General features: G+C 38.5%; 1 protein-coding gene across 2 annotated transcripts in view; it reads left to right on the top strand.

Moving 5' to 3' along the window:
• Positions 1 to 16,405, top strand: part of LOC149531783 (uncharacterized) — a 228,612-nt gene extending 212,207 nt beyond the window's left edge. The window contains exons 17-19 of one of the 2 annotated variants that reach the window (XM_089811893.1): positions 14,439 to 14,559; positions 14,694 to 14,721; positions 14,839 to 16,405. In XM_089811893.1, coding sequence (XP_089668019.1) covers positions 14,439 to 14,559; positions 14,694 to 14,721; positions 14,839 to 16,094 — 1,405 coding nt within the window. In that variant the 3' untranslated portion in view covers positions 16,095 to 16,405. Of the gene's footprint in view, positions 1 to 14,438; positions 14,560 to 14,693; positions 14,722 to 14,838 lie in introns of those variants that run through there. The other variant, XR_016359263.1, reaches the window with a different exon arrangement.
• The last annotated feature ends 8,284 nt before the right edge of the window (positions 16,406 to 24,689 follow it).

Raw genomic sequence — 24,689 nt, 5'->3', positions numbered from 1 at the left:
ACCTCTGGCTGCGCTGGGTCCGTACACTCCTGTACTCCGTCTGATACGTTCTCTACTGGAAGTGCCTGAGCTTCTGCTAACTGTGCTACTGTAACAACTGCTGCTGGCTGACTTATGGCAGACGCCATGGGTGCTGCTACCGGAAGTGCTTCAGGAGCTGAAGAAGTCTCTCTGTCGACGGGTGCGGCCAGGTGGGCAAAGCCGACCGCAAATCCTGCCCCTGGTCGGACAGGAGAAGGTCGTACCCCATGTTGCCATGGTGCGGCTAGTGTGACTGCCTGGTGGGATCCTCCAGTCATCAATATCGGTTGTCGAGTCTGCCCAAATCCTGGAATGTGAGCCATGTGTAGGCCTCGGGGTAACAACTCGGAAGTCATAGGAGCCGTTGTCTCCTGTCGGCCGCTGTCAGTATCATCTGCCATGTCCATCCGGGGCCTCTTTTGACCTGCTGAACCCTTCTGCCCAGAGATTGTGTCCAAGTGCTTCCATTGCATGATAGGAGGTTCTCCTGGAGCCAGTGGTCCAGGCTGTGCCTCTATCTCCTCCATTGGAATCACCCGTGCTACAGCATCCAAAAATAGACCAATGGCGTAATGAGGCATATAGAAGGTCTTGTAATGGAGAGTCATGAATTCATGCATCCGTTCAGCCAACACAGACGCCCAATCATACACTTTCCCAGTCATTATGCTGTTCATCATGGACACCTGCGGAAATGTGATATCCGATGCCCTAGAGGATCCCGTGAGCATGCTTTTGACTAAGTCCATCAGACACCGCCATGGCCCTTCCGGAATGTCGGTTTTCTTTAAACCCCTCCCCTTTGATATCTCGGCTAATGCTGCCTGTTCTGCTTCAGTCAAATCTCCACATACTAATTTGATTAAAAATAGTTTTCTATCCTTTGGAATTTTCTTCGGCTGAATCTTTCTGCCCTGCTGCCCTGGAATGCCAAAAACCCGTGTGAAATCTACTGCTTTGAGTGATACCACTAAGCTCCGTCCCAGATACTGAAATGTGCTTCTGCGAGAGGCTCTGCCATATGTCTCAATCATGGTACGCAGATACCCTTCATACTCTCTAATGCAAAAAACCGGCATCTGAATGGCCCATTCAACCTGCACTCTTCTGATGCTTGCTTCGACTGGATGGTCATCAGGGGTTTCTTGCCACCATTTCCGACAATCCATTCCATTTAATCCCTCAAATTGTATACTCTGTGGTGTGACTTCAGCTGCTGCAGGTGCTACGGTCTTACGCTTCTCCTTGCCGCTGCTCGAGCCTTCATTCAAATTACCTGTACCTGCCATGCTCCTGCCTTCCACAGGTTTGGACTGTGCTAATTGTTTTTTCCACTGCCGTTTACTTGCAGACTCCATTAATTATATTTATCTTTTCCTAACGGTCTTCCAATTCCGTACGGTGATGAAATTGAGAAATCCGTACAGCAGCAAGAGCACAAATCTGTAGAGTGTTGCCCAAAAAAAGTCTGTATGGTGGGTTATGGGAATGGTGTGGTTACCGTACAGTCATGCCATGAGAACAATTTGGAATCCATACGTTACCACTTTGCAAGTTGTATATTCTTTTGCAAATACCTGTTGCCATGGAAAGAGCAAGAAAACCTTGTGGGGATTTCAACTAAAGATGATCAGTCAATGCTATTGTCCTCCTCTGCTGTACTGCAGGATCCGTACAAGCTCAACATCGAAGAGGGCTCATCAATTTTATCTGCAGCTTTGTCTTTGGTACCCCCACAAGGCCTGTGCCTTCAAACCTTTACTTTATATTTGTAGACGTACTACACATTATTTTATCTGAAAGCCATTCATTGCAAACCGTACTACACATTAGTTATCTGGAAGCCGTATATTGCAAACCGTACCACACATTACATGTACTAAATACCATACACTGTTATTGAGAAATTTGTACGATATCAAAAAAAGTATTTTGGCAATGAATTCCGTACGGTATTACTGAAATCCGTATTTTTTAACAATGAAAATCCGTACGGTACTATGCAATCCGTACCTTACCAGTGGAAAACCGTACGGTGCTAAGAAATCCGTACCTTGCCAATGGAAAACCGTATGGTAGCATGAAATCTGTACCTTGCTATGGAAAACCGTATGGTGCTATAAAATCCGTACTTTACTTAATGGAAAACCGTACAGCTGGAAAACCGTTCGGTGCTTTTTGTCTTTTTTTTTTTTTTTGATTTTTTCCAAAAAAAAGTCAATTTTCCCTTCGACCGTTGTCACCATCGGTCTGCAGTGACGGAGGGGTCTCCCGAAGGCCATTTTCTAATGTAGAAGTTTTTCGCTCGTGATATATCTTCAACTTCGACCCATTGACCGCTTGAGGCGCTTCGTGTCCATCCAAAGTCCATAATTTGATTGCTCCATTGTCCCCTACTTCCCGGATCTGATACGGCCCAACCCACTTAACTTTGAACTTACCTGGTTTGATCTCATTCCGACTGTCGTACTTTAATACCCACTGGCCGGGCTGGAACCTGTTCAGCTTCAGGTGCTTATCGTGCCATACCTTCCGCCTATTCTGCGTTACTTTAGTTGCCCACTGTGCTAATAATCGCCTCTCTTCTAACCTGTTCAGTTTATACAGCCTCTCCCTTAAGCTTTCCATGTCGCCCAACTTGTTTTCTAGTGCTATCCGCAAGCTTGGTATCATAAATTCTGCTGGTACGATGACCTCTTGTCCAAACATCAGTTGAAACGACGTGTGTCCTATTGTGACTTTGTATGCCGTACGGTAAGCCCACAGAGCAGAAGGTAATTTCTCCTCCCAATCCTCCCCTTCGACGACGCAGGATTTGTATATAATTGATACAAGGATTTTATTGGTAGCTTCGGCCTGTCCGTTTGCCCTTGGGTAGTACGGACTTGACAGCGAATGGTAAATTTTGAATTCTGTGGTGAGCAGTCGGATCACATGGTTTACAAAATGTCCTCTATCGCTTGTTAATTGTAATGGAATGCCGTACCTAGTAATAATTTGCTCATAAATAAACTGTGCTGTACTTACCGCTGAGTTGTCCGGTAGTGCACGCACCTCCACCCATTTAGTCAAGTACTCTGTGGCAACCACAATGTATCGGCATCTTCTGGTTCGGCTCGTCTTCAGGGGTCCTATGAAATCCAACCCCCATCGTTCAAAAAGCTCCTGAGCATGAGAAGGATTCAGAGGCATGAAATCTCTTTTCAAGGGTTTTCCAGCTCGCTGACATGTATCGCATGCAACAACCCATTCCCTGGCGTCATTGTATACTGTTGGCCACCATAATCCTGCTAGAAGTATTTTTTGTGCAGTTGTGTCCGGGCCCATGTGTCCTCCTGCCGGTCCTTCGTGCGCTTCCTTCAGTACCCGTGGAATTTCTTCCTTTAGGATACAACGCCGCAGGATTTGATCGGGTCCCATTTTATACAACAATCCATTAATCAGCTGGAATGTTCCACTCCGTATCACCAACTTCCGTTTTTTATTCGGTGGCATGGTATTTGGGAACTATCCTGTTGACAAGTATTCGCCGATGCTTGTATACCATTCTAGTAGTGCAGCAATTTGAAATAGTTGTGCGTCAGGAAAGTCATCATTTACACCGTCTGCCGGTTCTCCTGTTTTGATTCGTGATAAATGATCCGCGCTTGCATGTTTCTTTCCTGGCCGGACAGTAATGTTGAAAGTAAACTCCTGCAACAGGAGTAACCATCGGCTGATTCTTCCTTGAATGACTGGTTTGTTGATCATATACAAAGGGCCTGATGATCAACATAGAACACAAATGGAGTGGCCAACAAGTAATGTCGAAATTTCTGCACAGCATAGACCATCCCTAGTGCTTCCTGTTCAGTTGTACTATAATTTTGTTCAGCTTTTGATAACAAATGACTGGCGAAGTAGATCGGATGATCCAAACCGTGGCTTTCCGTCTGTGCGAGAGTCGCTCCGATTGCATAGTTTGATGCATCCACATGGACGTGAAACTCCTTCCAATCAGGGTATGCCAAAATAGGTGCTGTAGCCAGGCGTACCTTGAGTTCTTCGAATGCTTCATCCTGTTCCTTGTCCCATCAGAATGATTCTGTCTTGGAAGTTAACCTATCCAACGGATAGGCTATCTTTGCAAAATTCTTGATAAAATGCCTGTAATATCCTATATGCCCAAGGAAAGATTTTACCTCTGTCACATTGGTGGACGACTGCATCTCCAATATGACCCGCACTTTGTTCGGATCTGTCTTCAGTCCTTCCTTACAGACTATGTGTCCGAGCAACCTTCCGTGTGGAACCATAAATCTGCACTTCTTCGAGTTGAGGGCCAAACGCGCACGGCGGCACCTTTCCATACACTCACCTAAGGCTGCCAAATGTTTGTCCTCCGCACTGAATACTGACCAATCATCCAAAAATGCCTTGAAGTTTCCGACGAACATCTTGTCAAAGATGTGTAGTATGATCCACTGAAATGTTGCAGGCGCATTGCACAGACCGAATGGCATTCGATTATAGGCATAGACCCCATCTTCTACGACAAATGTCGTCTTCAGTTTATCCTCTTCTGCGATTGAGATTTGATTGTAGCCGGAAAAACCATCCATGAGTAGATCTCATGTCCCGCCACCTCCTCGAGGATGCTATCCGTGAATGGGATCGGGAACGGATCCTTGATGGTGACTGCATTCAAGCATCGGAAATCAACACATATTTGGATTTGAATGGAGTCCTTCTTCAGGGAGATCACGATCGGGGATACCCATTCATTGGTCTGTACCTTGAAAATAATTCCGGCTTCTAGCATCCGATTGATTTCTTCCGTAACCCGGGCCGCATAATTTTTGTTCATTCTGTAGGGCCTTTTCCGTACGGGTATTGCTCCTTCGATCAATGGAATGCGGTGCACACATAATTCAGGTGGTACGCCCTTCAGGTCCTTGTACGTCCATGCAAAGACATCCTTATATTCTAAAAATATCTTGAAGGCTGCTGCCTTTAGTACTGGGTCCCAATTGTCCCCTACCAGTATGTTCCATGGTTCTGCTTCATCTCCCAAATTCATGGTCTGCAACGCGACTTCATTATATTTGATGGGTTCTCCTTTAGTGAACTGATGTGCCGGGGTCACATCAAGTGACGCATCCCCTTCCTTTATTTCAGTGAATTCCTTTGGAAAGGCATCGGTATTGTTTTCTTCTATTGTCAGTACGTTGCAGGTTGGAAACAATTCATAATCCTCTATCTGCCAATGGTACATACCATTTACTGAATCCAAATCGTCGTCTCATTCCAGTCGTAAAACTCCCTCCTGATCTGGTTCCATAATTTGCCCCTTTTCATCCTCTTCTCCCTCAGAATCTGACGAGAGGGCTTTGTCCCCGACCATCTGAGTGTGCAGATCAATGACATACTTCTGGCCTTTGCTTTCGAGTGAAAGTATTTTTCTTCCAATCGTTCTTTGCTTTTGCTTGTATCAGCCACCCCCGACCCAAAATAGCATCGTACCCCTTCCGCTTGAGAGGAATCACAACGAAGTCCAACAGGAATGGTTGTGTTCCGATTGTCACTGGTATTCCCAATGGCTTGATTCCATGTTGATCGGCCGTTAGCAGCTGGAAGGTAGGTGGCCATAATGTCGGCCGTCCCAACTTTTCCCAAGTATCCTCTGGTAGCACATTGACACTGGATCCTCCGTCGACGATCATGTCCGTTAGCACAGTCCCGAGAATGCCCATTTCAACAACCACCGGATAGCGTCCAGAGGAAAGAGCTAACAACATCGGATCTTCGGCACTTGTACCCCCCTGTTTGTCGTTGTCTTGCTCTACGGGTTGCTTAGCACTTGGGACTATATTTGTGAGGGCCGTACGGAGTTGAGGCATCGTGAGCAACAGATCATTTATCTTGACGGGTATTTCAGCTTGCAATATTTGCCGTACAATGTTCTGTTCGGCACAGTTCCGGATTGAGGTACTTGGCGGGTCCTTCAGGTGTGCCGTTTTTGCCTGTGTTGCCTTCTGGATCTCTGCCCTTGCTTCCTCCAGTCTCTTTTTTTCTTCCGCTGGGTCAGGGTATAGCTTCGCCTGCTTTCGAGTGATTGCCAGGACTTCTTCCTCGTCTGTCCCTACAGTAATCAAGTTTACTCCAGACTTCGGGCACTTAGTTCGGGCACTTCGTATCATCATGATCTCCAGGTCCACACCATCGGCATAGCAACTTCGGTGTGTTCGTCGTTGTGCACTCGCGGGCGAAGTGACCCCACAGATTGCATGCGCGGCATTGAACAATTGGCCGACCATTCGCATCATACTGAATTCGACTCCTTCCTCCATTGTTGTTGTTGCCACCATTGTTGTTATTGCTGTTGTTGTTTGGACCGCGCCGGTTGTTTCTATATCCGCTTGATGTGGCACCTTCTGTACTGGTGTTCCCGTTCCCTCCTGACGGGGATGCCTCTTGTGATAGTAACACTTGCTGCGGTGTCCTTGTTTTTAAATTGAAAGGGCATTCCTTTACTGAGTGTCCCAGGATCTGACATATTCCACAAAATTGATCTTTCGGGCAGGATCCCTTCGTATGGCCTTCTTTCTTACATTCCGTGCACCATAGGTCATTGCCCTTAGTTTCCTTGTTCATGTTTTTGAATTCCTTCATCATCTGCATCATGTCCTTCTGGAGGGCACGGACCTTCTTGTTGCTTCCTTCGTCATCGCTGCTATCATCTCCTGAGGATGCATCGTCATCTGAATCGGACGAGCTGGTCTTCTTCTTCTTCTTTGTCTTCTGGTCACTTTCGAGGTTCATTGCCCGATTGTATGCTTCAATGTATGTCGATGGTGGCACAATCTTCATCTTTTTTCTCAGCTTCAGGTGAAGGCCTTCAATGAACCATCTTTTCTGGAGCCCATCTGCCGGCTTATTCTCCATTTTACTGATTAAGTCCTTTAATCTCTTGGCGAAGACCCGTACTGTTTCATTCTTCTTTTGCTTGGTATTGAATATCTCGGCTACAATTTCATTATCATCACAGAAAAGTTGAAATTCCGCGATGAACTCCTTAATATTAGCCCAACTATTTAATTTCTGTAGATCAGCATCAGTAAACCAATCAATCGCAACACCCCGTAGAGTAGCACGAAATTGTCGAATCCATTCGTTTGTATCTGTTATGCCATTGGCCCTCCAGATCGTTTCACATGTTTTACAATGTCGAATGGGATCAGTTGCTTCATCACCATCAAATTTAGGCAATTTTTCCTTCGGACCTGCCATTATCACTGTATGTCGAGGGTTTTGTTGTGTACCTGCGCTGTTTTGCACTCCCGCGCTGTTTTGAGCACCCGCGCTGTTCTGAGCACCCGCGCTGTTCTGAGCTCCCGCGTTGTTTTGAACACCCGCGCTGTTCTGGACACCCGCGCTGTTCTGTACACCCGCGTTATTTTCTGCTTCCGTGCTGTTTTCAACGCTCACGTTGTTTTCTGCTTCCGCGCTGTGTTCAACACCCACGCTGTTTTGGACTTCCGCGCTGTTTGGTGAAGAAGAGGGTTCGTCAACCGCAGCTGTCCGTTTCGGAAGTATATCTCGGACGAAGAGGTCACTCCACGCTCGTGCTCCTTCGGCACACCGAGCCGTGCGAGTCGATTTCCTTCCGTCAGGATTCTCTTCCCGTGGCGTATGCAGGTTCAAAAACTCCTCCCTCGCTTCTTCCACCAAATCAAGCCGTTGTCGAGTCTCCAACAACAATCCTTCGGCGCTCTTGTTTCCGTCGGAAATCTTCTGAAACCTCCTTCGACGCTCTATCTGCTGAGCCAAAATCAAATTCTCCTGCGCAACGCGTATGTCATCTTTTTCCTTCAGCTTACTCTTATCTTTGTTCAACTGATTCGGCATTTAATTCATATCCGCCTGCCTGCGTGCCAGATCCATCGGGCAACGACGCCAAATGTTTATCGTATGGATTAATTAAGCAATGCACACAGGAAATAGACACGAACACCGAACATCAAACAACAGAACTCTATTTATTATTCGCATATACCAACAGTACATTATGCTTTTATGATATGATATGATATATCAGATGAATACAATGCTTCCCGAAAGGGTTATAAATACTTTCCGAAGAACTTTCCCGAAGGAGTCCGTCAGCCAGGTACATTATACCCGCTACAAACTGTTTACCCGTCGGCTACATAACAAGACTTTTACCGAAAGGACCCGTCGGCTGATGCACAATTTCTACCGACGACAATATATATATGTATATATATAACATAAAATTATAAATCTGAAGATATATTAAACATGGACGTGTTGTATATAAATTATACTATAAATATGACTCCATTTATATATTTGTTTATTTGATTTATCATAACTTTTAGATTTTCTATTATTATTGACTTTATTATTTGTCACTAATGCAGCCTAATTAATCATATTCACTGTTTGGGATGATATTTGTATCGCTTTAAATATTACTAGGTATCATATATCTAAAGCCTACTTCATATGTTGTTGTTGAATCTTCATAATATAATATCATTGTGTATTGTGGGACTCGAATTCCTCTAATTAGACTTTGGTTCAAGATTATTTGTAAGGGCATTGTTTTCAAAAACATGGGTGATATATGTAAAAATAAAATAAAATATTATATCAAAACCAAGGTTTCAAATTATTTGGCGTTGTCGTGACTATATGTAAGCAATAATTATGGCAAGGAAGCAAAAATCAGTTGGAATAAATTATGGGATAAAGTGGGGACTTTAGAATATATTAATCGTTGCCATAAGTTTGGATGCATATTGTGGTGTTTGTTCCTTGCGCATCTGGAGATATAATGACTTGGATAACGTTCGAGCCTTCTATCATATTCGAGTTTAATGCCTCATATAAATGGATATTTTTATGACTATATACGGTCTTTTGACATGACAAATATAAATATTAAAAACATTGTAAAAACATTCCACTAAGTCCAAGAATTCTCCCAACGACAGTCAAACTCGTTTTGGGTTTGATATTAGAATGCTAATTTCGCTCAAACGTGTGGCAAAATCGTCCAAGGTCCTGTTGGATGAATTTTCACCGAATATGTCAGAGAAAAAGTGATTTGGTTTCGAATTCGAACAGACTTCGACTTTGCATTGAATTGAATATCTAAATTCATGTTCCCTGAACGAATACGGTAACTTAGGATATTCTTAGATGATGATTGAAAATGATGCTATTTTCTATCATGATTTGATTAGATGCTAATTGCTATGCTCTATGTTCTTTGAGGAATTATTATTTGATGAATGTAATTGACAATTTTAAAGTTTTAAACTATGTCGCTGTGATAAATGTGAAATTGATGATTATATTTGAAAATCCACACACACATAGCCATCCCTTGTCGTCCCTTGCTCTAGCAAAAAATATTAGAAAATGTCTAGGAAACCAATTTCCCCTTCCCCTATCCCTGAAACTTGGGGTAACATAGATTTTGAACCAAGTCCTCCAATAGCTATGTCTTTTGTAGGGGTTGTTGGTGATGATCGGGATCTCAGTAAGGTATATTTTGTGGGGAGTGCATACAGCTTCATATTTGATCTCCATGTATAGGGTCTCTTTTGGGTGTAGAGTTCTTTTGTACCTAAGTCAGATTTTTGGCAGGATTGTTTAGTTGGTAGAGAGGAAGGGGGCAAAATATAACTTATTGCGTTGCTTCCTTGTGATATTCCGGTTTCTACATTATCAACATAGGTGTTGAGTGCAGTTTTACAGATTATGATGTGTACTCTAATGGTGTTGTATGTGTGAAGATTGCCCAATGATGATAGGGATATCATGTGCATTGTCGTATAGGATCTTGGTGGAGGTTGGAGTTCACTATGTTACTACGATTGCTTGAGAACTAGCAATCTTGGGGAGGGAGGACTGTAATGTTCCCATTCTTACCTGGCTCGTGTAGTTGGCTAAGTCAGTTCATCATGGTGACCCTTGTGAGCTGACAATATGTTTTGAGGGTCTCTGGGGCAGACTTGCTATTTTTAGTAAGTCTATTTTGGGGTGGTTTCTATTTTAGCAGTTTAGTGGAGGCATTGGCAGCTGATGATCTTCATCAGCAATGGATTGAGCATATTCATACATTTCATATTTAATAAGTGATTAATGAGGCTTTTAATTATGAAGGGGACTTCATCTTATTTCATGTTATAATTTGATGGTGTAAATGAGAAGCCTCTTAAGTGAAAAGTGTCTTCATGAAGCTATGTGGTTAAAAGTTATTTATTTAATAAAATTAGTTGGGTGCTTCTAATTGGATGGTGTGTTGATGAAGCAACCTTAATAGTGTATGGGTCAAGCCAAAGGCTTTATAAGAGAGGTTTCATTAAGCAGTTAGAATCATCTATTGTCTATTGCTTTTGATAATTTCTTGTGAGGGTTTGAAGGGTGTTTTCTCTTGAGGACTGATTCCTCTTTATCCGAGTCCATTTGCTGCTGTGGCATGACAAATTGCAAATTGGAAATGCATTGTGAGTCTGGAATTTGTATTTAATTCATTGCTGAGGTACAGTGAATTGAATTGATTATTCAAAATTAATTTTTGGACTGTCTTCCTTACTGTATTTACTTTTTCTGGAAGATGATTCTTGGTTTTGGAAATTGGTGAATCATCTCTCTGTTCAAGCGATCTTTATATCTGCATGTAGGCGCTCAATTCAACTGCATTTGGGTGCCATATTTCTTCAAGTGTGGTATTGGAAATGAGCTATCTCAGCGTTTGTTATTCGGAAAATCCAAATGCCATTCTCTGCATTTAGGTGTGAGATATATGCTATTAACTCACAGCATTGTGCCATTCATTCTGTGTGTGGGGATCTGCTGTTTGGAAGGACATTGGTCTGCATAGTGTGGCGTTTACAATACTGTTTCTACATGTCATCATCCCCTGCAAATCAGACACCACTATTGCTGCATATTGGGTGTTCGCTATTTGGGAATCCAGCTGCTTTAATTCTACAACTTGGCGTCTATCTTGTCAGTTATCAGACTGCATCTCAAACACCCTAGTTATGTTCTACAGGCTGTCTTATTACACGCCAAAACTGGGCGTTTGTCTCTGCTGCAACTAAACGCCATTTTTGGCATTCATCCAGGCCTGCCACTGCCATTTCTTATGCCTGCAATTTGCATACGGAGAGGATGTTTAGCGTTTCTGAGCTGTGCATTAGTGTTTGACATTTGTATAGAGGAAGAACGTACAATATGGATGGTAGATGTTCTGCTGCAAAGTATACACCCAATATCATACGTAGGTTCTTATATAGTTGTAAATTTTTATAGTCGAAGAATAAAATTGCAGCATTGAGTTCTTGATAAATTGTGAGTTGCATAGTTGTTATTGCTATTTGAGTTTATAAAGCAAAATAAATACATGGTCTGCTGCATGTTGGAGTTACAAGCATATGATATAGGTTCTCATTGTAATTTCTTTGAGTTTAAGGGAAACAATAAAAAATGCAGCTTAGTTACAAGTTGTGCAATTATTTCTTATTAATCATGTCAATATCTGTTAGCATTGCACATCTATTGAGAAAACACACAAAAAAACAAGAAAATATAACAAACGACATCATATCCTACGGCATAGCCAGTGAGTGCCAGTTTGGGCTCATTACAAAGCGAGACAAAGTGAAATCTAAATGGAGCTCCAACTTTGACGTCAGTCTCTTCTCCCTCTTATAGAAAATGATAATGTTCACAGCTAGCCACAGGGGGAATGGAGAAGATGAGTCCCAGTCTTTGAGAAGCGAAGAAGATGAAACAGAGAATCTGCCAAATCTGTCAGTGATATAGTAGAAACCTATTCTCCTGTTATGCCAAGTAAAAGTTCTCTTTGTAGGTTTTACATCAAACAAATTACAATCTTGCACTAGATCATTGAAGTTATTCAGGGAGTTAGAGACATGTTCTATTCAGGTGCAATATTTTTTGGCGTATAGAAGCATGTTAAAATCTTCTCCTAGGGAAAAGTTGAATACCAATAAGCTATTTGTTGCCAAACTCTGAACTTCCACTTGACTGAGTTCAGCCCATGTGCATGAAAGAAGTAGCCAACCTCCGTAATAGCTATGAAAAAAATTAAAAATAGCTTAGCTAGCTCTCCCCAGAAGAGATGAGATTTATCACTGACTTGTTTGGGTTGCATAACACTCCCAAGCATTCTATCCCCGGAACTTGAAGATAGAAGGTTTATTGGAGCATGAGCAATGAAAACGGGTGAAAAAATTGATTTTAATTTTTTATGTTGAATAAACAGACATCCCTGCAATGAATGTCAATGACATACAATGATGCACAACCACATAGTATAAGTGACATTATACATACCTGTGATTCAGGTCTGTGACCCTGCATATTTTGCTGAAGCTTGGTACTGTTGAGCAAAGCTGCAGCGGGTCAGCATTGTCAAACTTTGTTCAATGCCCTGGAGATTTCTTTCAACAACCTCACTTTTATCAACAAAAAATAGCCTATCATATTTTAAATTGTTTTCATGAAATCTGTTTTTACCCTCTGGTTTGCATCTTGTGCGCAAGTTTCAACTATTTTGCTTGTGCGTTTAGCAAGTCATTGTGAAAAGATTGTGGAAAGCTTTACCTATTACTTGTGGCTAAGTATTACTGTGTATAACTTGCGGCTGGATTCAGCTCACATTTACTCACCTGATTTGTGAGTAATTGCAGTTCTTTGTAACTGGGACAGAAACAAATGAAGTTAACCTAGTTGGGGTACCAAAATCCTTTGGTTTATGTGCCTAGAAACATTTTGGAGGAGCTGATGGTATTATCGTTGACCACTGTTGTAATTGTGAGTTTGAGAAATGCTCGTCAGTGAAAATCTAGGACTACCCGGAACCTCTCAAAAGATTCGAAGGCGATGAATTGTTAGTAACTGTAGAATGAATGGTGATATGAAATTTCACGTGATATTTATGTAATGAAAGATTGTTGTGAGAGGATCCCTGAAATCAAGAAGGGGAGTGAGAACTGTGGCATTGAAGAGCCAAGGAATATAGCTATTTTTCCAAGCATTAAATGCCCACCCTTAAATTGAGCTCTCAAAAATGTGATGCGGCATGAGTTGCTCCATAACACTTAACTTCACGGTGACCATCTGTGGCATGGTGACTCTCATTTCCACACAAGAACAGTGACACTGTGATGCCATGTTTCCATACAACTTTTGACCACTTGAGGAAGCAAAAAATAAGTGAATAAGCAATTGGCTACCAGCCACAGATATTACAAAGACATTGAAAACAATATATTATTCTTTCAAGTCAAATGAGGTACTGAGTCTGAAAATAAGATTGAAATGATTCCATCAGTGGCATGGCCAAGAACTACTTTTTCAATACAGTGACTAACAGTTGGCCTGACTCTCCATGCCTTCTCATTCCTATGGAGGAAAGCTTAATTGACTAAACAAAGATATGCTAAAAGTGAAGATCCTATGTGGCATCAGCAATGGCTCATTCCTATGGAGGAAAGCTTAATTGACTAATCAAAGATATGCTAAAAGTGAAGATCCTATGTGGCATCAGCAATAGAGCAATTGCAAAGATTTTGTAGATGATGCAAAAAAAATGTTCTTGACATCTTTGTATTGAAGGATGCTGAATTAACAGTAACTTACCTAGGCTTATCTTTTCATGAAAGATTTTCCCAGTTACTTTGGGACACCATGCTAAATTAAAATAAACAAAGGTGGACTTTATAGCTGTACAAACAAATGACTTCCATTTGCAGGGATAATGCAATTAATGCATCAAAAATTCTTACAACACCTTCCAAGCAGTTTCATGTTATCTGTTTGAAGTTTGAACACTTTGTCCATTCCCTTAACAAGTGGAGCTTGTAGTGATGATATAATGTTGTGGGGAGGGGCAAAGGAAGATTTCAGCTCATGTTCTTATCCTGGTTAAAGATCACTTGACCAAAAAGGTCGAAGTAAAAAATGTTTCCAAGCCTCATCAAGGCATGGGTTAGGGATATGGTTGTAGATAACTATTAATTCTGCAACACCATGGATCCAAATAGTTGCTGCAGAAGTCTGTAGGTACACTAAAGTACATGTTAGATTACTGGAAGCCATAGTGCCAAGAACTGAATAGAAAATTTAGAGTGAATCCACTATTTTGTGTCAGAAAATGACTTTGCAAGTTGACTATTTCAATGAGATTAGAAATTGATCTCTGTATTCTGTGCTATTTCTGTTAATCTTTATGTTATTTTATAGTACTTCACTCTTTTTTTTAGCAAAATTTCCAATGATTTTGAAAACCTTTCCTTCTGTTATAGCATAGTATATAGGATCTTTTACATTGTTTCTCATCATTAATAATTTCTTTCTGTTCTTGATTCTAGAATTGATGGGAAAACTTCAGCATCTGAAAGACAGGAACGGATCAAGAACTTTAATAGTGCAGGCAGCACCATATTTGCTTTTCTTATTTCAACTCGGGCTGGTGGCCTTGGGATCAATTTGGTACGTCTTTCTTGATGTGTTCCTAGATTCTAAATGTTAATTTGAATTCAGTTGATGTGGCGGTATATGATATGTAGGCAGTACTTTACAAAGTATTTAATGGTTATCTAATTTCAACTTATTATATGATGCAGCCGAGTGCCGACACAGTTATTATATATGGTATGCTGTACTATTTAATTATTTTTGAGAACTAATGCTTACCGTGCATCCAAATTTAATTGTTATAAAGATGCGATGTTAGTGAATGACTTCTTGCTAATACTATTCTTCTATCAGATCCAGATTTCAACCCTTTTGTGGATCTACAGGCTCAATCACGAGCCCATAGGATTGGCCAAGAGAAAACTGTGATTGTATATCAACTGGTTACAAAATGTTCAGTTGAGGAAAAAATATTGCAGCGATCAAGAAGAAAATTGGCCATGGAGAATCTGGTTATGAATTCTGATAAGAATGGAACTATGAAGGAATTGCATGATATATTAATCCATGGTGCAAGGAATATTCTTAATGAGCATGGAAATGCTGCTACATCTCTTAAATATACAGAGGAAGATATAGAAAACCTGCTTAATAGAGAGATTAATCTGAGAGAAAAGGACATTTCAGAAGAAAATGGTTATCTTGGTGCCATCCAGGGTATGTCAATTACTCAGGATGAAGAGACAAAACCTACAGTTAATGGGAAAGAGTGGGAAGACCTTCTTGGACCCATGAAAGAAGTTACAAATAATGAGGAACAGCTAGGAAGGGGAAAGCGACAAAGGAGAGAAGTAACATATGCATGTGAGCCTATGTCAGATGACGATGATGAATACTCACCATCTGCTAGTAGCTCAAGTAGTGACAGAAGCTCTTCAGTGCACATGTACACAGACACAAAAATTTCAGATAGAGAAGTAACAAGTGCTATAAAATTATCCACTGAGCAATGTGAAGTGAAGCCTCAAATTGGATCATTAGTAGGCAAAGAATCTGGTCATGCACTTCATTCCAGCACCACAGATTTTTCAATTAGAAATGCCTTTTCATCAATGCCCTTGCATTTACAGGACTTGGGAAGCCAGGATACTCAAGCTGGGCATGATCGCTCAAAGTTCTTATCAAAATATATTAATGATCTTAACAGAACAACAAAAAACTTATTGCCACCTTTGGTGAGGCAGTCTCACTCATTTTACGAGGAAGGCCAGCCGTCTACAATCCAAGGTTTTAATTCAGTTAACAAATGGAGAGCTTCTCAAGGTACTGATTTCTTTCATGCAGTTCCTAATAAATCTCAAGGTTCTCATTTAGGTGATCAACTGCCAGGAGGTCCACAAATAGACCCGCTGATTTCCCAAATTGGCAAAAGGGTAGATGCAATTCTGGAAAGAGTATCCCAATCAAAGAGAAATGGAAATCCTAACGAATATAAAGTTATTGCAGATCAAATGGGTGCATCTCCTTCACAGACAAATATAATTGCTTCTAGAGACTTGAGTTTAAATGGAGATTGTCAGTTCCCAAACATGTCCCAGTCAAGTAGATGACCCAGATGTTGCTTGAGCAAAGGGGACACTAGTTTATTAACGTATCTTTATGATTCCACTTGCATTCAGTTACTATTTTTTGAGCAGCTAACCAGATGCTTTGGTATGGGATTTCTGTAATATATAATGTCCTCATACAAGTACATGCCATTTTTTGTAAACATTTTCTGTTGTAAAGGGTTAGTGAGCAATATCTGTAATGTCCCTTATTGGGACTAAAGAATATAACTATTAAAATTGCAAAGCTTCCGTGCTGTTGTAATGGGGATTATGTGCAATATCATTTTGTTAAATTCTGATTTGGTCAATAATACTGTAAGTGTATAGATATGTAAGAATAATCTGGCTCATATATATCTGGTTCTTAATTGTATTTAACTATTATGAATGACTTATTTCCTTTGGTTTGGAAAAATCTTTATTCTATACAATACTCAATATACGTATTCCTTTATATTTTTTATTAGTTAATGTTCGTATATGCATATATATCCTTCAATGATTTGCCTTTTCTTTTTTGGATGCACTTGCTTCAGATTCTCAGAATGACTGTTTATTACCTACTGGAGGGTTGTGTCTCATCTTCTCAAGAGTAGCATCTCTTCCATGCATCTTATATTAATTTTAATGTTTTGTTTCCATGCTCGTTAATTATGATTGCTGTCTAATTACTCCTTCATTATTGCTGCTTCCCTTCATTGTTCTCCATTCCATTTCTGTTGAATGGTACAATTAATAGGTAGAAAAATCACGTCTTTATCCATACAAAGAGATCACAACTTTCCATTCCATGTACACAGATGGGTTTTAGTGATTAATTGCTACCTTAGTTTCACAGTGTTAATTGCTATTCATGATGTTGATGCTATATTGTTTGCCTTGGCATACAATTGCTGATCAAGTCAACTTTATAGAGCTTAAGTAGGACATGCTGACTTGTCTCTCTACTTATCATTTCGCCCCATGTTTCTTTGCAGATATCAATCGCTGTGTTTAGTTTCCATCGCTGATTTTAACCAAATCATATGCTGTTTTTAACCAAATTATATCTTCTATAATGTACAGTATTTTTGTGACATCTGATGTTTTGCCCTTTTTTCTTCAAGCTTCCTTATCCCAGGTTAGATGTCTTTATAGGTTAATTAGTTTCCATCGCTGATTTTAACCAAATCATATGCTGTTTTTAACCAAATTATATCTTCTATAATGTACAGTATTTTTGTGACATCTGATGTTTTGCCCTTTTTTCTTCAAGCTTCCTTATCCCAGGTTAGATGTCTTTATAGGTTAATATGTATGATTCATGACTTGATTGTAATTCTTAGTATGTAAATGAATATGACTATAATATGTATGATTGATGACTTGATTATAATTGTTAGTATGTAAATGAATATTACTGCCTCCTCTCCCTTTTCTTTTCAATGACACTATAATATCATAGGGAAGAATGGAGCAGTGATGAATTGTCATCACGTCCCCCTTGGATAACCAATCACAATTAGTTAGTCATTTATTATAATCCTCTATTGGGAGGAGCAATAGTGACATTTTCTTAGTTGATTTTGATTTTAGTATGCTGATGATAATGAGTTGCTGAAAAGTAGCAGAGATATAGGCACCCAATCTGCCTGGGGCAAGATTTGGAAAATATAGTTGTGATGGTGGCAATTCTTTCTCACTAAATTTTCATATTTTTCATTAGCGATTCAGGGAGGGATTTTATGAGGGGGCTTAAGATCGATTTTTTAGGAAGAGGGTATTCTTATGAACAAAACTTTATTTTGCTACGGGATTATTTGAAATCTTTTCCTCAAGAATAGGAGCTACCACTTTTTAGCAACAAGGTGAAAAATGGGTGGAACTAAAAATTTCTCCAACTTAGAAATGTTTTTTTGCTACCTGTCCAAATATTTTAATTTCAGATTTTTGTTAGAAAATATTTTAGAAGGAAATTGATTTTTTGACTTAATTGTTTAGAGACAAAATTATATAAGACAAAAGTTATTATTTTCAGGTGTATATTGATATTCTAAACAACCTTGAATAGTCAGACCTAACAATATAGAATAAAATGATAAGTTCACTTCCCAAAATTACGAACAACATAACAAACTCTTAAATAATAAATTTATTTTAGAAGAAATCAAAGAGGCTCTCTTTAATTTTAACCTAGACAAAATCTCTGGGATCCGATGGTTTTCAAGCTTTCTTTTTTCAGAAATTCTGGGATATCCTAGGGTATGATCTATGGGAGGAAGTCTAGCGCTTATCCTAGAGAAAACTAAGCATAGGATCTAGGAGATTTTAGACCTATAGCTCTTTGCAATGCTTTTAAGAAAATCCTATCTAAAGCAATAGTAAATAGACTTAATTTTAAGTTAAAAAGATCTTCCTAGTTATTGGAAAAAAAAAATTGATTTTGTTCATACTAGATCTATATTTGATGACATCATAATTATCCAATAACTAATACATTCAATTAAAACTAATAAAGATCCATGTATGCTAATGAAACTAGACATCCAAAAAGTTTATGATAAAGTAGATTGAAGATTTTTATGTAAGCCCTTGGAAGCATTTGGTTTCTTATGCCAATGAATTAACTTAATTTTCAATTTTACCTCAACTCCTAAGATCTCCCTACTTATAAATGGATCTTTGAAAGGTTTCTTCAACATATCTAGAGGGATCTGATCAAAAAGTAAATGCTGATAAATTAGATATTTTCTTTCTTAATACAAACCTTGATATATAGAGATACATTTGCAACACCATGGGCTATTGTTGGAGTCCAATAACTGAAAAGCTTAGTGAAAAAATGGAAAGTTGGAAAGGAAATTTGTTAACCAAAGTAGGAAGAACAATTCGGATCAAAGTTGTTTTCGCTGCCATCCCCACATGCCAAATGTCATGTCTTCTTCTACTTAAGGGAGTTAAATGAAACAAAGATTGTAAGTCAAGGAAATTCTTCTAGCAAGGTACATAAGAAAAAGAAAAGCAAACATTAATTAAATGAGACAAAATGTGTGGATCTAAAGAACATATAGGTCTAGGTATAAAAAATAGGAGTTAGCAAAACGAGGTATTTGGAACAAAACTAATATAGAGAATCTAGCAAGAAACACGAAAGAAAATGGGCAAATTTTTTATTTCATAAATATTTGAATAGTTCAAATCAATTATCTTTATTTTGAGCTAGAAATCCCCCAAAAGAGTCGAGAACCTAGAATTTCATGATGCAATGTTGTCCCTTATTAAACTACCTAACGTGAGATAGTGGTCAAGGATAGGAAGCTCTATTTTGGGAAGACACATAAGATGAACTTCCCTCACTGGATAGCTTCAACTTACCTCTTAATGTTAAACACACTCTGTCTAACCAATGGGGATGCAATGTTAGTGACTACAAAAAGAGAAACAATGAAGACCAATATGTAGGATGGCAATGGAAATCTTTAGAGGGAACTAACCTGACATAAGAGAAACCTATTTTTGAACTTCGTCTAAAACATAGAAAAGCTAATCATAAAGATTGGGAAGATAAGACTCATGTTGGAAATATAAGAGGAGTAATTGAGAGGGGAGGGGTGAATCAATTACCACTAAAATAATTCCAAATCTCTTAGATGCCAATACAAACGTCTTATTAACTCAAATCCTTGCACAACTCAGTTAGAACTAGATATTCATTGTAACTCGGTTAACAAAGCAATTTTGAGATATTAATGTGTAATTTAACCTTTACTAACTTAGTTGCAGAAAGATAAAGTAGTAAGCAAATAAATTGAACACAAGAGACAAAGATTTAACATGGAAACCCAATTTGGGAAAACCACCAATGCAACTAATTATGACTTTTCACTCTTCTGAAGCAAGCCTTGTTAGGAGCCAACCTTGTTAAAGGTTACAATACATGTTGTTAGGTGTGACCTTGTTAAAAGATTTGAATCACCCTGTTAGAAATGACCTTGTTAGAGGTCTTAAGACACTTCAATCTAGACATGCCACCTTGTTAGAGGATTTACAAAATGATTGTTAAGTTAACTATGTTAAGAGATTTCTTCACTACTACAATTGTTAGAGAGTAACAATGATTGACCTGATTAATGAAGCAATTGACTTGCAGATTCAAATAACTATTTTGGCTTAGCCTTTGGATCCTTCCTGATCACAATATTCTTTGCAGCTCCTTGGATATTCTGCCCTTAATTAGGTATCCTTCTTTATTCACATCTTATCATCTTCCACAACTTCCATATTTCAATCCACAACTTGACCTCTTATATATATGAAACCCAATGTCAAGTCGGCTTGAATATCGTTACAAATAAACAATTAAAATCCATTAAGTCGGCTTTCATAAACCAAATAATAAATAAAACTATTCTGCTAGAGGTTGGTTGACACTGAAAATGGGTCATTTGGTTACCATTGAGTTCCTTGGTCACCAACCTAACTTGGTTTACACTAGACCACTTTGGTAACCGACCTGACTCGGTTTAAATATAAATCCTTCAATGACTGACCTAACTCAGTTAACACTTGATCACTGAACTTGGCTTTTTCTGAACTTTTTCTCAGTTGATATTGGAGTCTTCTAAGCTCGGTTGGAATGTAACATTTGTGTAACATCAATGACAATATACATTTGAATAATTGTTTTCAACAATCTCCCTTTGGGATTGATGACAACACAACATGTCATAAGCAAAGGAAACTAAGAGCAACCAAAATGATTTATAAGATTTTATAATATCCATAAGTTCATTCTGATTCTTCATCCATGAGAACTCCCTCTGAGATTCTCCCTTTGACATCTTATCTTCAGATTCCATTTGATCAAGTTCTCCCTCTTGCTGATATACAAATTTCTTCCTCTGATTCATCAAACTACCTTTTGATTCTTTTGGTATGACATATTCAATCTCTCCTTCTTTGACATCAAATGCCAAAGACTTGATACAATGAGTTTATAATGTACATGATGTACTGATTCATGTGTAATGAGTTTTGACTTCTTTGCATCAACTTGATAGATTGTCAATGCAGTTTGGTTAATGCATCACTAATCTATACTCTAGTGAGCATCAGATAGGGGAATGACCCCTAGCTTTTCTTTGAGATACAAAAATGCATTCTTAGGAAATGGTTTGGTAAATATGACAGCAACCTGCTCCTTTGTGTTCACATATTCCAGTCTAACCTCTTTATCTTGAACTAATTCTCTCAAAAAATGATACTTGATTACAATGTGATTTTTTTTAGAGTGCGTCACTGGATTTTTGGGTATGTTGATTGCACTTGTGTTATCACAGTAGATAACCATTGGGTCCTTGACCTTTTCCTTTATTCCTGACAATAGTTGTTTGATCCAGACTATGTTGGAACCGTTAATTGCTGTAGCAACATATTCTACCTTTGCTATAGATTGAGATTTGCAATTCTACTTCTTGCTGATCCATGACACCAGCCTCTTTCCAAGAAAGAATTCTTCTCCATTAGTGCTTTTTCTATCATCAACACTTCTAGCCCAATTTGCATTAGTAAAGACTTTTAACTCAAGGTTTCCTCCTTGCTTATACCATAGACCAGTGCCTTTTAGATATCTCATAATTATTTTGATCATCATCATATGATTTTCTTTGGGATTTGTAGAAAATCTTACAACTATACCAACTACTAATGCAATATCAGGTCTTGTGTGGAAAACATACTAAAGTTTCCCAATCATGGATCTGTAGGTAGTTTGATTTATCTCTTTTGAATCATCATTCTTTGATAGTTTATGTTGAGTGGACATAGGTGTCCCAACTGGTTTGGAATCTTCCCTTTCAAAGGTCTTTGGTATCTCTTTTATAAATTTTGACCGAGTAAGGCAAATGACATCCTTCATTTGATGAACTTGCAAACCAACAAAGAATTTTATCTCTCCAAACATTGACATTTCAAATTCTTTCCTCATTCCTTTAGAGCATGACTTGCATAAGTCATCATGACCTGTAAATAGTATATCATCCACAAATATTTCTATTAACAATATCTTATCTTGTGGTCCTTTTTTAAAATATAGACTACTGTTATCATTGTCCTCTGAAAATCGATCTTTACTAGATATCCATGTACCTCTCATACCATGCTCTTGGAGCTTGTTTCAGACCATACAAAGCTTTGTGTAACTTAAAAACTATATCTCTTTTATTGGGTTCAATGAAACCTTTAGGTCGATCAACGTAAACTTCTTCCTCTAGAATTCCATTCAAGAATGCTGATTTTACATCCATTTGATACACTTTGAATCTTTTAAATGCAACATATGCAAGTAGTGTTCTGACCCCTTCAAGTCTAGCAATAGAAGCAAATGTTTCTCCATAGTCTATACCTTCTTCTTGAGCATATCCTTTATACACTAGTCTTGCCTTATTCCTTGATACTTCACCATTTTCATTCAATTTGTTTATGAATACCCACTTTGTACCAATTACATTTTTGTCTTTGGGTCTAAGAACAAGAGTCCAGGTATTGTTCCTTTCAATTTGCTCAATCTCTTCGTTCATTGCCTCTATCCAACTTTCATTATTCAATGCATCTTTAGCAGTTCTAGGTTCAAATTTAGTAAGTAGATATGTATCTTTTAGTTTGTTCCTTGTCATTGTGCCTCATGTCTGATTTCTAATTATTTGTTCAGGTGGATGATGCCTTCTGACATATCTAGCAAGTGCATGTTCCTTTCTTCTAGATTCTAGAATTGTTTCACTTGGTTCACTAACCTCAAAGGTTCTGTGAAATTCTGAACTCTTCTTCCTTTGACTGTGACCTAGGTTCCTCTTTCTAGGACTCAGTTGGACCTGTCTCCAACTCGGTTTGCACTAGCTACAACTTGGGTAGCACAATCTGTTGAGGTGGACCAATCTGTTGTTGACTAATCACATTTGCTTGTACCTTTGGTAAAGTATCATGCTCAAAGTAAACAAAATTTTGGTAGCCTTTAGGTTCCTTGCTGCTTTCTTTTTCACTCTTTTCTACAAACACATCAATTTTCACATGTACACTTTTTATAACCTTGTGAGTAGCAATATTGAAACATTTATATGCTTTGCTCTTGTTGGAATAGCTTTGAAATATGCCTTCATCACTTTTTGCATCAAGTTTTTCTTTCCTTGTCTCTTTCAAGATATAACATTTGCTTTCATATAGTTTGAAATAATAGGCATTAGGTGTATAGCCATACCATAATTTATAAGGTGTATGATCTGTACCTTTCTTCAGTTGAGTTTGATTCAAGGTATGAATTGTTGTGTTGATTGCTCCTATCTAGTATTTGGATGCAACATTTATCTCTATCATCAGCGTTCTTGCACAATTCATGATGGATCTATTTCTTCTTTCTGCTATATGCCATTCTACTGAGGTGTACCATGTACAAATAACTATCTTTTGATTCCTCTTTCATTGAGATGAATTCTCCTCCTCAATTTGACCTTAAACATTTTAAATTCTTTCATATTTCTTTTTTAACTGTTGCCAAATACCACTTGAACTTTTGAAAAGCTTCAAATTTGTCCTTCAAGTACATTGTTGTCATCATCCTAGAATAATCATCAACAAACAAAATGAAATATTTTCTCCACTATAGCTTTCTATGCCCGTTGGTCCACAAAGATTTGTATGAACTAGTTCTAAGACTTCTTCAATATTGTAATTCTTACTTTTGAAGCTAGTTTTACCCATCTTTCCAATCTGACATTGTTTGCATATAGCCATTACAGGTTTCTTTAGATTTGGAATACCTCTTACTTTTCTGTTCTTAACTTATAGTAACCACATTGTCAAAGTTTACATGACACATTCTTTTATGTCATAGCCAACTTTCCTCTACTTGTGCCAAAAAGCATGAACTTTCAATGAGATCTAGATAGAATAGATTACCTTTTCTCTGATTGCCATTTCCAAATAAGTTTCTTTTACCATCTAGAACTCCAGCCTTCCCATCCATCAATTCTACCTTGTATCCAATATTTTTCAGCTGTGCCACACTTATAAGATTGTGTCTTAGTCCTTCATCTGAGTAAGCATGATCACAGTTGAGTTCATTAGTTAATGCAATGCATCCTTTTCCCTTCACATAATATGTTTCATTATTTCCAAATTTAGCACTTCCACCATCATAGTGCTCCAAGTGTTCAGACTTAGTTTTGTCACCAATTATGTGAAGAGAACAACCATTATCTACTATCCACGTGTCATTTTTACTAACATGAGAAATAAGTGCTGTCTTTTCATTATCCTAATCATCTGACTCATCTTTAATAGCAATATATACCATTTCATCTTCATCATTATTGTCAAAATCTTTAGCAATATAACAAGATTTCCTACCTTTTATCTTTGTAGTCTTTGTAGCTCTTGAAATCTTTCTTACCTTTGCACTTGTTGAATTTTCTACAATCTTTGTTTTCTTTGTTTGGACACGTTGTAGCAATGTGACCAACTTCTTCACAAGAGAAACAAATCAATGAAATTTTGCCTTTAAATTTACTTTTTCCTTTTGGTAACCTTCTTGCAAGTAGGGCTTCAATAGCTTCAAGCTCATCA

This window comes from Cupressus sempervirens, chromosome 11 (assembly GCF_028749045.1).
Source record: "Cupressus sempervirens isolate cs-2001-9-10 chromosome 11, ASM2874904v1, whole genome shotgun sequence".
In the NCBI taxonomy this organism is placed as follows: Eukaryota; Viridiplantae; Streptophyta; class Pinopsida; order Cupressales; family Cupressaceae; genus Cupressus; species Cupressus sempervirens.
This window is presented reverse-complemented; position numbering and strand designations above follow the sequence as displayed.